Here is a 12,779-nt window from a genome sequence, read left to right as displayed (position 1 = left end):
TTTCTCTACAATCTTGCCAACATTTGTTGTTGCTAGCTTTTTTAATATGTGCCATTCTCACTGGTGTAAGATGGTATCTCATGGTAGTTTTGATTTGCATTTCCCTGATTACAAGTGATATTGAACACTTTTTCATCTGCCTGGTGACCATTTGCACTTCCTCTTTGGAGAGATTTTTTTTTAGTTCTGCCCATTTTTTGACTGGATTATATACTTTGTTTTTGTTGAGTCTCATCAGCTCTTTGTAGATTTTTGTGATCAGTCCTTTATCATTAGTGTTGTGTGCAAAAATGTTCTCCTAGTCGGTGGGGTTTCTCTTTGTTTTGGTTGCTGTCTCTTTTGCTGTGCAGAAGCTCTTTAATTTGATGTAGTCCCAGCTGTTTATCTTTGCTTTCACTATCACTGCTTTGGGTGATGTGTCTGTAAAGATGTTAGTGAGGTGCATGTCATGTAGTGTTTCACCTCTATTTCCTTCTGTATATTTTATGATTTCAGGTCTTATGTCTCGTTCTTTAATCCATTTTGAGTAGGTTAAAAACTGTATTTTTTATACATCATTAGCAATGGCAGCAAAATGATAAGGCATTCAGAGAAGGCACTTGACAAAAGAGGTCAAGATCTCTTAGGGAAATTTCATGAACACCTAATTAGAGGAGACACTGACTTGGTCATTTATAGGGGGAGTCTGGATTGTGTTCCCATTCCCTCCATGGGGAACACATATCCATATGATTGTAATCAAATGTTACAAAGATTTGGGGATAATGGAGAAGGGGTGCTGATTATAAAATTGAAAGTTCAGGGGGTTCCAATGATTTCCATGGAGCAACCGAGGCAGTAGAGTTCTCTCTCAATTTCTGGTCCATGCAAACTATGAGCATGATAAAGTGATTCTCATTTGACTTAGTAAGTTTGGGGTGGTTGATTCACATCAGTGGATAAGTGGAATCCCTTCTAAACAAACAAAATTGCATCACTCTCTTCAATTTTAGATCCTCCAACTCCCTAGAAGACATCAGTTTTCACTCAAATGACCATAACAACACTCTGGTTTCCTAGCCATGACCCCCTCAGCCACAGTAAAGTCCTTGTCTGAGCCAACCCAAATGCTCTGGCAGTTTGCAAAGACTCGGCTTCCTGGAGAACTTTAATGGCCATCAGTGAGGGCTCAGGATAAGGGACAAATGGAGGTTCTTCTCACAGCCCCTTCAGAGATGCCCTGACTCCTCCCTGGGAATGTCAGTAGGCAAGACAGTGAGCAGAGCTGCATGAGCCACCACAGGGTCGCCATGCCAACCTCCCTGTCCATCACAACACAGGGCATTATGTCTCTATGGGTCAGGGAGACACCCTGGCAGGCAGTGGGGCCTCCACCCAGTATAGTCCTACTCTGCCCTTAGTGCAGGTCTACTAGTAGAGGCTATTGTGACTTGATTAAAGGAAAGACTTGATTCAAGGGGTATAGGCCCCTGTATGTTGCTTGAAAGAGTGTAGGTCCCAGCTTGCCTGACTTAAAGAGGTTAGCGTCCCTTGCAGCCTCCCCGGCTGCCAAGGAAATGGGAAGCAGCTGCCTCAGGGTGCCTGGACTTGCTTTCTTGCTCCTGCTGGTTTTGCCCCCTCTGCTGCCAAGCAGTGGGGCATACCAGCACAGAGCCCCGACCTGGCTAGATTTCCACCACCTCACTCGGGCCAGGAGAAGCCTCCCCAGCAGCACCAACCTGGATGGGGAGAGCACCCGCCAGGGCCTCAGCCAGGACACCGGGTCCAGGGAGAGGCTGGCAGATCACAAGAAATCCTGCCAGAGCAATCTTGACCTCTATTTAATCTTGGACAAGTGAGTGGACCTCCTACCAGGCCAGAGACTTGGGGGGCATTACTGGGAGCTCCATTCTCAGCACTTGTTAATAATGTCCTGAGTTTTTGGTTATCATTTTATGCTTTGTTTTGTTTTAACCCAAATGACTCCATTTTTACTGGACTCCAGAAAGACTGCTGAGTTGTCTCTGGGCCTTCTTTCTATAGCCTCAGTGCAGAGAAAGATCTTTGCTTTGCTATCTATGTGTTTTGGATACTTTCTTTTTTTTTTTTTTAGAAAATCCCAGCTGTTTGTTTTTTTTTTTTTTAAGTTTATTTATTTATTTATTTTTAAAGATTTATTTTTATTTATTTATTTATACAAGCACTGGGTACAGGCAGAAGCACGGAGGGTGAGAGAATTCACCAGAGCCAGAGCGGGGAGCAGAGCAGGCAGAAGGACCAAAGTACACTGTTGAGGGGAGCAGCATGCGGCAGGAGAGGTCTGCGCGTCATGTGGGACCCTTCTCCGGTGGCCGGGGAGCAGGCGGGGATCGAACCTGTGCTGCAGAAGCTGCGGGCAGCTTCGCAACCCAGCGCTCAACCGCTGCGCTACCGGGGAGGCCCCTGTTTTTGCTACTTTCTTCTATGATCTATGTGTTTTCTGAACACTTTGCTCTCTGGGTGTGGTCCTGAGAAAGCTGGGCTCTATATAAGCCTTTATGACCTTGAACAAGGAAAGGGGTCCGGGCCATGGCTTGGAGACACGGCCTTGGTCGTTTCCAGCCCCTCTGTTGGGCTGAGAATTAATTTCACCTCTTCAGTAGTAGCCGTGGTATGACGTCGGTACCTCATGGAAGCACGTGACTGTTTCCAAAGCCCTTTCCCTGCTGTGCCATCCTCAGACAGGCCTGGGGGAGAGCAGGGAAGGTATATGCCATTTCCCAGGAAGGAAGAGCGTCACAGAATTGAAGGCAGCAACCTAGAGTCTCTCAGGATGACTTATCCTTGTTGAAAAGTCAGGTATTGAAGTTGTCTACAAATATGTTATTTTTTTCCCCTTCAGACCTGTTAATACTTATGTGCACAGGTGTTGGGGGCACTTTAGTATCTTTGGGATGTGATGACCTCATTATCACTATGACTTTCACTCATGTGAACATTGTGGCTTGACGTCTATCTTGTCTATTATGACTATCCAATATTGTTTTATTTCCCCTATATGAAATATCTTCTTTCATCCCTTCACATCCATCCCTGTTTGTCTTTAAAGTGAAATACATATCTATAGGCAATCCATCCATAACTGGCCTTACCTGTCCACCTAATCTCACTGCTATCTTTGCTTGATGAATTCAATATATTCAAAATTGGAGTGATTACTGATACGTAAGAACTTGCTACTGACAACTTGTTATTTCCTAAATGTAACAAATTGACATTACCGCTTTTGTTTTCCTTCTGTTTCTGCCTACCTTTGCAGACTGGGCTTTCATCGTGTACATTCTGCTTCCCTTTCTAGCTTCTGCTTGTTTGTTGACTGTTTCTCTGGGGAATGTTTCTCTGTTTTGAGAAACTAGGACTTGGAGTTTGAAATCTGCCTTTTTGTTAACATCCCGCCACAAAACTAGTATTTGTTTGTCATTTTATTTTAACAATTATCAAGTAAATACATGAACACAAATTTAAAATCAAACACTGTTGGAAAGGTACTGCAAAAATCTCCAGGCTTCTTCCCACCCTCTCCACTTCTGATCCCACAGCTCAGAGAGAGCTCTTGCACGTCTTGGAGATCTTGTCAGGTTATGGCTTTGTGTCTCGTAACAGGCTTGTGGTGACACCTTTCTTGCTGCTTGGTAACAAAGAGGCAGAGAGCTGGCCATGGTGATTCTCCAAGGACACGAAGGACCGGGAGAGTCAGAGATACAGAACGCAGGAGGTTTTTTCAGAAATGCATCCTCCTTCATGTCTTATCTAGAACTAGTGTGTGCACAACCAACCCTCCTTGTTTGCTTCCACAGGGTCTCACTCTTGAATCCCCCAGTTGCAAGCACACAAATTCCATTGGTGCCGTCCATCCTGCCAGTGTGCTGGCGTGGTGGGGTGGGAGTAGCTTCTTGGATGGTTTCAGGTAAACTCTGCTAACACAAAGAATTCACCCTATTCCATTGATTTTTCATTTTCAGGTCAGGAAGTGTGGACACCAACTGGATAGTTATATACGGCTTCGTAGAGGATTTCCTCAAAATGTTTCAAAAGTATGACTTCTCCATGTGGTGGGGCGTTTGCAATGCCAGGCAGAGTGCCTGTTTGCTTAGACCCAGTGGGCATGGGTATCTTGGATTAGCAGCATGAAGCCCCGGGTGGAGTTCTGAACCAGTCAAAAATGCAGTTTACTCAGTTTCCATGGGCTCCAAAGGTCCTGTAGACTTCAGGTGTTTCCAGTCTTGGTGTCAAGCCAGTGTAGGAAATACTAACTGACTGGAGGATGTCACAGATTAGAAACCAGCTAACCAGTAACACTGTAAAACAAACTTCTTTAAATAGTTCCAAAGAAAATGGCAAAGGACCCTCAGGGCAACTGTAAAGAAAAAGCAAGAGAAAATTCAAGGATGGTTTTCCCAGTATATGGACATTTGAACTAGGACTGTTAGGAATGAGGAAAAACAGGGAAACAAGAAGCATCAAGGAGACTTCCTGTGGAGGGAGTGATCTGTTTAGGGGAGAGAGGGGTTAACTCACAAAAGGGGTACCATTGAGACTGGGACAGGACAGCTTGGGGTCAAGGCCAAAGGGCTCATACAGCCAAGCCAGGGGTCGGGATTGCAGAGAGCAATAGGAATTAACAAATGACACTTGGGCTGAGTGTGGGTGATGAGGATTGTGCTCCAAGACATCTGATAATTCTGGGTAAAATGAGTGGGAAACAGAGCTACCGTTACTTGGAGCTCATCAGGGACGAGGACAGCAATCCTCTAGCAGACAAAGGGGGCCTGTGACCCAGAAGACAGTGGGCAGGGAGAGGAAAGGGATACAGGTATGTGAATGAGTGGCAGAAGGAACAATAATGTCTCTTAGATGGGGGAGGAAGGAAACATAGACCAGGAGGAAAGGGCCATGAGGTTCCAAAAAAGTTTCAGTAGAAGGAGGCTACTCATGGGCAAGCATAGGGACCTTCACCCAGTGTGTGTGTGGCATGAATCATGCACTTATGTGTCTGTGTGTGAGTGTGTGTGTGTCCTGTGTGTGTGTGTGTGTGAGAGAGAGAGAGAGAGAGAAAGAGAGAAATGTAGAGGATGGGATCTAGGGATAGAGGAGGACACCACCCTGACAGTCTCCCTGGAGCGCCACACATTTGCTGGCCTCAGAATCCTTTACTAAATTTATGGTAACTTCTGGAACTCAGGAAGGGGTCACAGGCCAGAGGGAAGTGAAGACAGGCAGGTGTCCCCTCCCTGGCTGCTCATGGGGTCATTTGAACCTCTGTTTATGACTCTCACGTACACGTGCTTCCTCCCCAGCCCGAACATGCGGGTCTCGATCGTCACCTTCTCCACAAGGGGCCACACCGTCCTAAAGCTCACCTCGGACAAGTAAGTTCAGCTTCTCTCCCTCAAGGCAGACCTACTGGTGGTGGGAGGGGGGAGACGGAGGCCATAGGGTAAACTCTGCAGAGGAGTCCTGAGTTTCAGTCAGGAGCCCACAGGCATGCTGCCTGGGCGGGGCTGGCTTCTGCTCAGAGACCACCCTGCACCCCCTGCATCTACTTCCAGGCCCTCTGATAACACCGGCACTGAAACTGGCAGCCCCTGTGTTTCTAGACAATCTCTGCCACTCCAGGTTTGCTGTGCCGGCTCAGATCTTCACTTGGCTCAGCCTGATCCAGCTCCCCCTCCACCTGTGTCCCACTCCCACCTGCTATCTACCTTAGCAGAGCTAGTAAAGGACAAAAGTGTGGCCATCTGCAGCTCCCTGCTCCCCTGCCTGCATGGGCGGCACTTATGGCCCCTTCCCTGGCCTTAGGTCTTCCCTGTCAGGAGCTCTGAAGTAGGGAGTCAGCACTCAAAGCAGCTTTGCTGCTTCCTTCAGATCCAATCCTGAAGGGAGGGAGGCTGTGGGTTCCAAGGCATACTCAGTGATCCAGGGCAGGGAGGAAGGGAGAGGGCACGGGTATTGCCAGAGGGACCCTTACCAAACTCAGCCTTTCCTGGTAGAGGGTGATGAGTCCCACAGGGGACCCCTGAGGTGCTGGCAGTCCTGGCAGTGCTAGGGTGAGTTCCGGGTTTACACTAGCGCAGTCACAACTGCTCCCCACTTTGCCTGTTGTTGGTCAGACAGGCCCTTCCTGAAGCCTGCTGGTCAATGAACCTGATATACGATGAGTACAGACAAGATCAATTCCAAAGACCCTGGGCGAAAAGCCCATGACTCGGTTTCTTGACAGTCGCCTCCCTCGTCCAGGTCGGTCTGCCCAGTGCAGAATGTGCCAGCACAGATCAGGCTGTTTGAGAACACGCCACCCTTCTTCCTACCTCAATACTCCATTTTATTGTTTTTAGAAAAGAAATCGAAGATGGTCTCAACAAACTACGCAACACAGAGCCTACCGGAGCCACAAACATGCAGGAAGGATTTAAAGCGGTACAGCCAGAGCTCTAAGAATTTATCCTGCTTTAGCAAGTGCTCAGAATATCATTGAGTCCTCTCAACATGCCTTCCTGTTTTTGCAGGTCAATGAGCAGATCTCCACAGTAAACTCTGGAGGTAAGCTCTGCTGACTTCGAGACTGTGGGATCCTGGACAGTCAGGCCGAAGCACAGCAGTCTGGCGGCCCCCACTTGGAGCTGACTCTTGTGCAAGTTTCCTGACAATATGTCCTCCAGAGTCCTCATCCATGCACAGAGGGGAAACTGAGCTTCCCGGATGATTCTGAGACTTGTGGGCTCCTGGGTGTACATTCCTGGTGTTTATTAAGTATGAGGCACCTGACCTACATTGAGCTTGTGGAAAAGGGAGAAAGGCCAGGGGGCACCTTGGGCAGACAAGACTCTGCTTATGGAAGAAAAGAGCTTGATTTTCCCCTTGCTGACCACACTCTGCTGTGTTCCCATGGCTGGAGCTGCCTCCTTCCCCTTCATTGTCTTTCCTCTGCTGATGCTCCTGCTGGCCTTTGTGTCCCCAGGGCTAGAAGCTGTGTCAACTTCTCCCGGAGAGAAGCGGGGGCAGTGCACGGCCTTCACACCTGTGGCAGGTCACTCTGGGCGCCTTTACTGACCAGGACCTCCTGCTTCTCCCACAGAAAAGAAAGTGCACTCCATGGTTGTCTCCCTAATTGATGGAGCACTTTGGCCAGAGTCCTTTCAGGCTACCAAGAATGAAGTGAGTCCAGCCCACCTTGACCAGCCTTTGCTCCACATGTTTAGTGATTTGCACTTAACACGGTCTTTGTCTTAGGCTCAGAGGACTCGACAACTGGGAGGGACTGTTTACGTTGTGGGTGTCAACAACTACGTGAAAAATCAGGTAATTCAGAACAGAAGCCAACTGAGAAGTCTCACTGTGGAAAGCTTTGGCAGGGCCCCCCAGAGGATGGTTCTCTAACCCACTCACCCCAAATATCTGGACAACATGTGACCACTGCAGAAATGAGTAACTGTGTTGTATGAGCCCACCTGGGGAACAGGTGGTAGAACTTTCCATTCCAGAAAGTTGGGGTGCTGGCGAGGTCAGGGTGGGCCACTGAGTCTCACATAGCATGAAGCCTGAACCCAAACACTGGGATGGTGTCCTGCTGGTCCTCACCCCTGCTGTGGGTCCAAGTTTTCTGCTTCTCCTTGTAGCTCCTGGCAATTGCAGACAGCGAGGAGCACGTGGTTGGTGTGGACAGTGGATTCTATGATCTCAGGAACATCGTTGACTCAGTGAGAGAGGGGTGGTTTGGGGGTGGATGAGGAGGCTCTTACCATGCCCACTCTTCACCTTACCTGACCCGAACAACTCTCTGTTTCAGCTCGCAGCTAAGGCCTGCATTGAGCTTACAAGTGTGGGACCGACCGATTACTGTGTGGGAGGTAAGAGCTGGGTCTCTATTCTAAACAGAGGCATGTGTGCTTGTGTGAGTTGTACATTGTGCTCGGGTGTGTGTGATGGATGTAGTGTACTGTGCAGTTTAAATGTGTGATATAAATACACACGTGGAAACGCTCTTATTCCCAGTATGCATGAGCGAGAGTTGACATACAGTTCTATGTAAGTTGAAGGCATATCACATAACGGTTTGACATATAAAACTTGAAGTAATTAGCACAATAAGATTGTATAATTCTTTTTTTAATCACAAAATCAAAAGTTTACTTTAAAAATGAGGGAAAAATAATACAGTAGCAATGAAACCGAAGAACATCTGACAAGTAAAATATTTCAGAGCCATTTTGGGATCACCCCAGAAGCACAGGGCTGATATAGAGTTGAAACATCAGTATATTCTTCCCATCAGCAAAATGAAGAAGAAGAAATGATGATTTCAGTGTATGAAGAAAATTTTTAATGTCCAGTGTCCTAATAAGGGCAATGTCCCTCCACGTAATCACTCCCAGCTACATGAGCTTCAGGGTTAATAGGAAGGCCTCTCCTGAGAATTGGACCAAGACAAGGATGCCTGCTCCTGCAGAGGGTCCCGCAGCACTATAGTGAGGACGTCCAGGTACCGCCTGAGGCGACAAGGCCTCTCTCTGGAAGGGTTTTGAGTGCAGGTTGTACTGCCACAGCCCTGGAGTACACAGCTGAGCCCCACGGGTAAGCACGCCCTTCCCGGGAACAGCACACAGCCTGACCCACCGCGTCCTGACCCAGACAGCTGGCTCTGCCTCTGTGTCCTTGCCGGGAAGGCTGGAGCACCCTCACCCAGGTCAGACAGAAGGCTGCTCCAGCTGAGTTCTGCTCCCCGTGGCCAGCACAGGAAGCAGGGACCCAGATCTGCCAGCTCCTCAGCTGTCCACAAGAGGCAGAAAGACAGAAAGATCAATACCCACTCTTCCCCAATGTGAGAGAGGGGAGGCCAGTGGACTGTGCAGGGACCAGCTCAGAATAGAAGCAGGCAGACTTAAGGAAGAGTCGTGGTGCTCATATTCCCATGACTGACCATGGCTCGACTGCCCATGCTTGCCCAGGCGGGGAGGGTGTGGCTACAGAGCTTCCAGGATGGAAGAGTCTCCTGGACTCATCCTGACTTCTCTGAACCTGTAACCTGCAGTGCCTCAAGTGGGCTGGGTTAGAAACACACTTGCCCCCACCACCCACAGCACACATGGGTCTTTCCTTGTTTTAAGTCCCCTCCCGTGGAGGTAACTGGCAGCCTGGTTTCTCTGGGCATGTCCAGGGAGACACCCAGGAAAGAGTGTCTGAGCAGCACGTGAACACAGACAGGTGGGGAGACCAATCGTACCCACCCAAGGTGACAGGAGCCCTCCCCACACCCCCTGCCAGTCTGGCCCAGCAATCCCTGCTCTGTCCTTGTAAACTGTCCTCTAGTCAACCGCTGCCACCCGCTCTGCCCAGATTCCTCTCATTCTTCACTGTCAAGTAGCAATACCATGACTACTGCTTAACTGTAAGGTTTTCTTTTCTCATTTAAACTAATTGTCTTTGAATCTTTTAGTCTGCACATTTTTCAAACCTACAGCAAATGGAAGCAATCTACAGGAGATCCTCTAACTGGATTTCTCCATTGACAGCTATCAGATTATCACTTATCTATCTAGCTCCCTCTCTCTCTTTCTGACTCCAACAGTCCGTCTGATTTTTGAAGGTGTCCAAAGTAAATTAGAGTCATCAGCCTCTTCTACCCCAACTTTGTCATTTTGATTATGATAAACAAGGGACACATTTTCCCGAGTTGTCTTTTTGAAATGCACGCATCTTCGCATCGCAGGTATATTATGTGTGAGTCTCACAGATGCACACACACACCTGCATAACACAGCCCCTGTGAAGACACACACCATCACAGCTGCCCCTCAGTCCCCTGCATCCTGGCGGCAGCTGCTCTCCACTCTCTCCCATTGGAGCTCTACCAAATATAACGACCATGAATAGGTGATCCTATATGCTAACCTCCCATCTACATACACTTCCAAAGGGCATTTTTAATAAACGAGGGCACATGGAACATTAGATTGTCCACCCTTTCAAAGTATGCAAAGCCAAACCTCTTTCCTTGGTGTCCTTGATTGATATTCAGATACTTCCTGATAAGTTGGGACACAGTCCCTGCCCCAGGCACATCCTGGTTAGGACCTCTTTGTGGGCATTTGAGAACTTCCCTGGGGTGAAGCAGAATGAGAATAGCCACAATAGGAGAGAACAGATTCAAAGGGGGCCAAGAGGTGGATTTTCTCCCAAAGAGGCTGTGCCAAACTGCATGTGGGGATGAGGATGCGGGCAGAGATATCCCAACAGCTCCTTCCAGGCTCACTATGCAGCCTTGTCATGGGGGGCAGGCCCTGCTGAAGAGTGAGCCGTGAGGGTGCAGCCTGGCAGAAGTGGCTAGAGAAGCTGCACTGAGCCACTCTGTGTGGGAAAGGGCCTGAGGCGTCGGGACATCAGCCCACCTGAGTGTACCACATGCTTGATTTCTTAGCACAGGACACTCAGCTGACGTTCCTGCTCTCTCTGTTTCAAAGACTCTGCACTCCCCCTGCTCCTGTGGTTCAGGCCCTTGTTAGGACAGGGACACTGCCAGCAGGTAGGCTCAGGGTCCACACAGGGACATCAGCAAGATGAGTGAGCCATGTTTGTCCAAGGATGACTGGCTGTGGTGTGAGGAGGGCAGGCAGGGCATGGGTCCCTGAGAGAGTCTACCTCTGAAGACAGTCACTCCATCCCCAGACGTACTGACATGCAAAACCACAAATGCAACAATGACGGGTGTTCTATTTTCCAGAAAAGAATTTTTATCTGAAATTTCAGGGGAAATGTACTGATAGTCAAACATGGAATCCCATTGTTTTTGAAGACACTTGAAGGCCTACAAAACTAATCAGCAGGCGCACTTCTGCCCACAGCCCTAGAGTCTGTTTTCTTCAAAGCATAGAATTTACAACCATCACACTGATGATGGCTGGAGGAGGGCTTGATCCAAGAGAAATCCAAACTGCCAAGTTCACGGTGGTGCTGGCAATTCTAGGACTGACTGGTTCCTCCATTAATTGACTGTATCAACTGGGCAAATCAAGCTCAGGGCACTGGAATCAGCTAGACATGAGACTGAGGCACCAGTGGAGAATAATGACCTTGACATACAGCAAGAAGGCCTTCCCTGCCTCTTGTGTAAATCCCTGCAGCCAAACCCACAGCTGCCGTCATTGTGTCCCCTGGTATTTGTTCCAGGGGAGGGGATCCCCAGTGTCCAATCAAGGGTTAGGACAGATGTCCCTTAGCAAGTCACTCCCCACACAGCAGAAGGAAGAGCTTTCCATGAATCCCTGGGCAGGGAAGTGAGGAGGCCCCCGAGGATCAATATGTGGAGGAATTACAATCACGTTCAACAATCCTGTTCCCTCACAGCTAAGGGAAGGGGTATTCTTTGGTACAGGATCAGCTGCTCCTTGCTTGTCTCCCCGGAGTCCCACCTTATTCCTCAGCTCCTCAGTCTGCCATAGGCACACAAAAAGATAGGGAAGAGAAACAGCCCCCCCAAACGTAAAATCATTTCACAAGCAGCCAGACCAGTCTGCTCATTTCAGGCAAGAGGCAGAGTGGTGCAGCCTGCACTGTCTTGCTCCACTCTCCTTTATGGTGGCGTTGTCGTAGAGGCTGGAAAGCACTGCCTGCACCCCTTAGGGAGCCTCAGGACTTAGAGATTGGAAAGCCATGATGGGTTTGTTCATGGTTGGGACCAGGTGCAGCTTGAATGGGCTGTGCTGGTTAGCAGCTGTGGGGACAGTGCCCGAGAGCTCCACCAGCCTCCTCACAGTGGCCCCTCAGAAACACCAGGTGAGCCTCAGGAGACACCCAGATGTTGGTTCAGAACAGCTGTCCCTTGGGGGCTCCATTTGGGGGTACACTGCCATAGTGATGAGGTCAGCAGACAACAGAACTCAGTCCCTCCTTACACTCATCTTTGGATGTTGCCCTTGCAGAAAACTATGATGTAGGCGTCTTTGGAAGAGGTTTTCATAACACCAACAACAAAAAAGAAGTTCTTTGCAGAATTCAAATAAGTGACACCGTATTTTTCGGTAAGTACCTCTCTGATTTGTACAAGTAACTGATTTCCCACAGACGCCGTCTCCCTCAGGCACCATGCCTCCAAACACTTGATGCCCATTCCCTGTGGGTGCTGTGAGGATAGAGGCAGCACCGAGAGTGGAAGGAGGGACGTGGGTGAGACCATCCAGCCCCAGAGCCACAAAAGGGTCTTAGGTCAGGGCTGCTCCCTGTGAGGAGGTTCCCTGAGAGTTGCGTCCCCTGCGGTTTCCTCATCTCTCACTTTCCCTGAGAGACAAGGACCCCAATCTCATGAGTCGGCCAGGTAGAACTTATAGCAGTCCTGGGCTCTGAGTACATGCCAGGTGCACTGGTAGATTTCCCAGGAGGGTATATTGACCTTCAATTGAGAGAGGGCCAAGTTCCAGGTCCAGGTTCTGAGATGTGGCACAGGCACACATTACTGTGTGCTCTTGACCATGTGAAATTTCCCTTCTTGCTCTATTTTCTCTACTGCGAAGCGGGAACAATATAACAGCTGCGCTAAGTAAGCTCTGCGACATATGGAAGCCTGTTATCTGGCGACACTCGCACATAGGGTTTCCTCCATGGAGGGAGGAGTGGCTCCCTGTGGACTGACCAGGGTGTGTGGAGGGGTAAGTCAGACTGCAATGGCAGCTGGGCCTTCACCACTTGGGCACAGTTCAGGGGTGGAAAGAATTGGAACTCAGATAAGCAGGATCCACAACTCAGGGTGCTCTTTTGAGTCTTGTGACTGC

General features: G+C 49.0%; 1 protein-coding gene across 1 annotated transcript in view; it reads left to right on the top strand.

The window, feature by feature from the left end:
- Positions 1–1,374: 1,374 nt before the first annotated feature.
- Positions 1,375–12,779, top strand: part of LOC119234510 (anthrax toxin receptor-like) — a 52,336-nt gene continuing 40,931 nt past the window's right edge. Inside the window, exons 1-10 of the mRNA XM_054690063.1 lie at positions 1,375–1,834; positions 3,981–4,052; positions 5,316–5,387; positions 6,354–6,435; positions 6,525–6,558; positions 7,094–7,173; positions 7,249–7,317; positions 7,635–7,715; positions 7,805–7,865; positions 11,934–12,032. Coding sequence (XP_054546038.1) covers positions 1,557–1,834; positions 3,981–4,052; positions 5,316–5,387; positions 6,354–6,435; positions 6,525–6,558; positions 7,094–7,173; positions 7,249–7,317; positions 7,635–7,715; positions 7,805–7,865; positions 11,934–12,032 — 928 coding nt within the window. The 5' untranslated portion in view covers positions 1,375–1,556. The remainder of the gene's footprint in view (positions 1,835–3,980; positions 4,053–5,315; positions 5,388–6,353; positions 6,436–6,524; positions 6,559–7,093; positions 7,174–7,248; positions 7,318–7,634; positions 7,716–7,804; positions 7,866–11,933; positions 12,033–12,779) is intronic.

The sequence above is a fragment of the Talpa occidentalis genome, unplaced genomic scaffold (genome assembly GCF_014898055.3).
Source record: "Talpa occidentalis isolate TD23 unplaced genomic scaffold, MPIMG_talOcc4v2.1 talOcc4.8, whole genome shotgun sequence".
NCBI lineage: Eukaryota > Metazoa > Chordata > Mammalia > Eulipotyphla > Talpidae > Talpa > Talpa occidentalis.
This window is presented reverse-complemented; position numbering and strand designations above follow the sequence as displayed.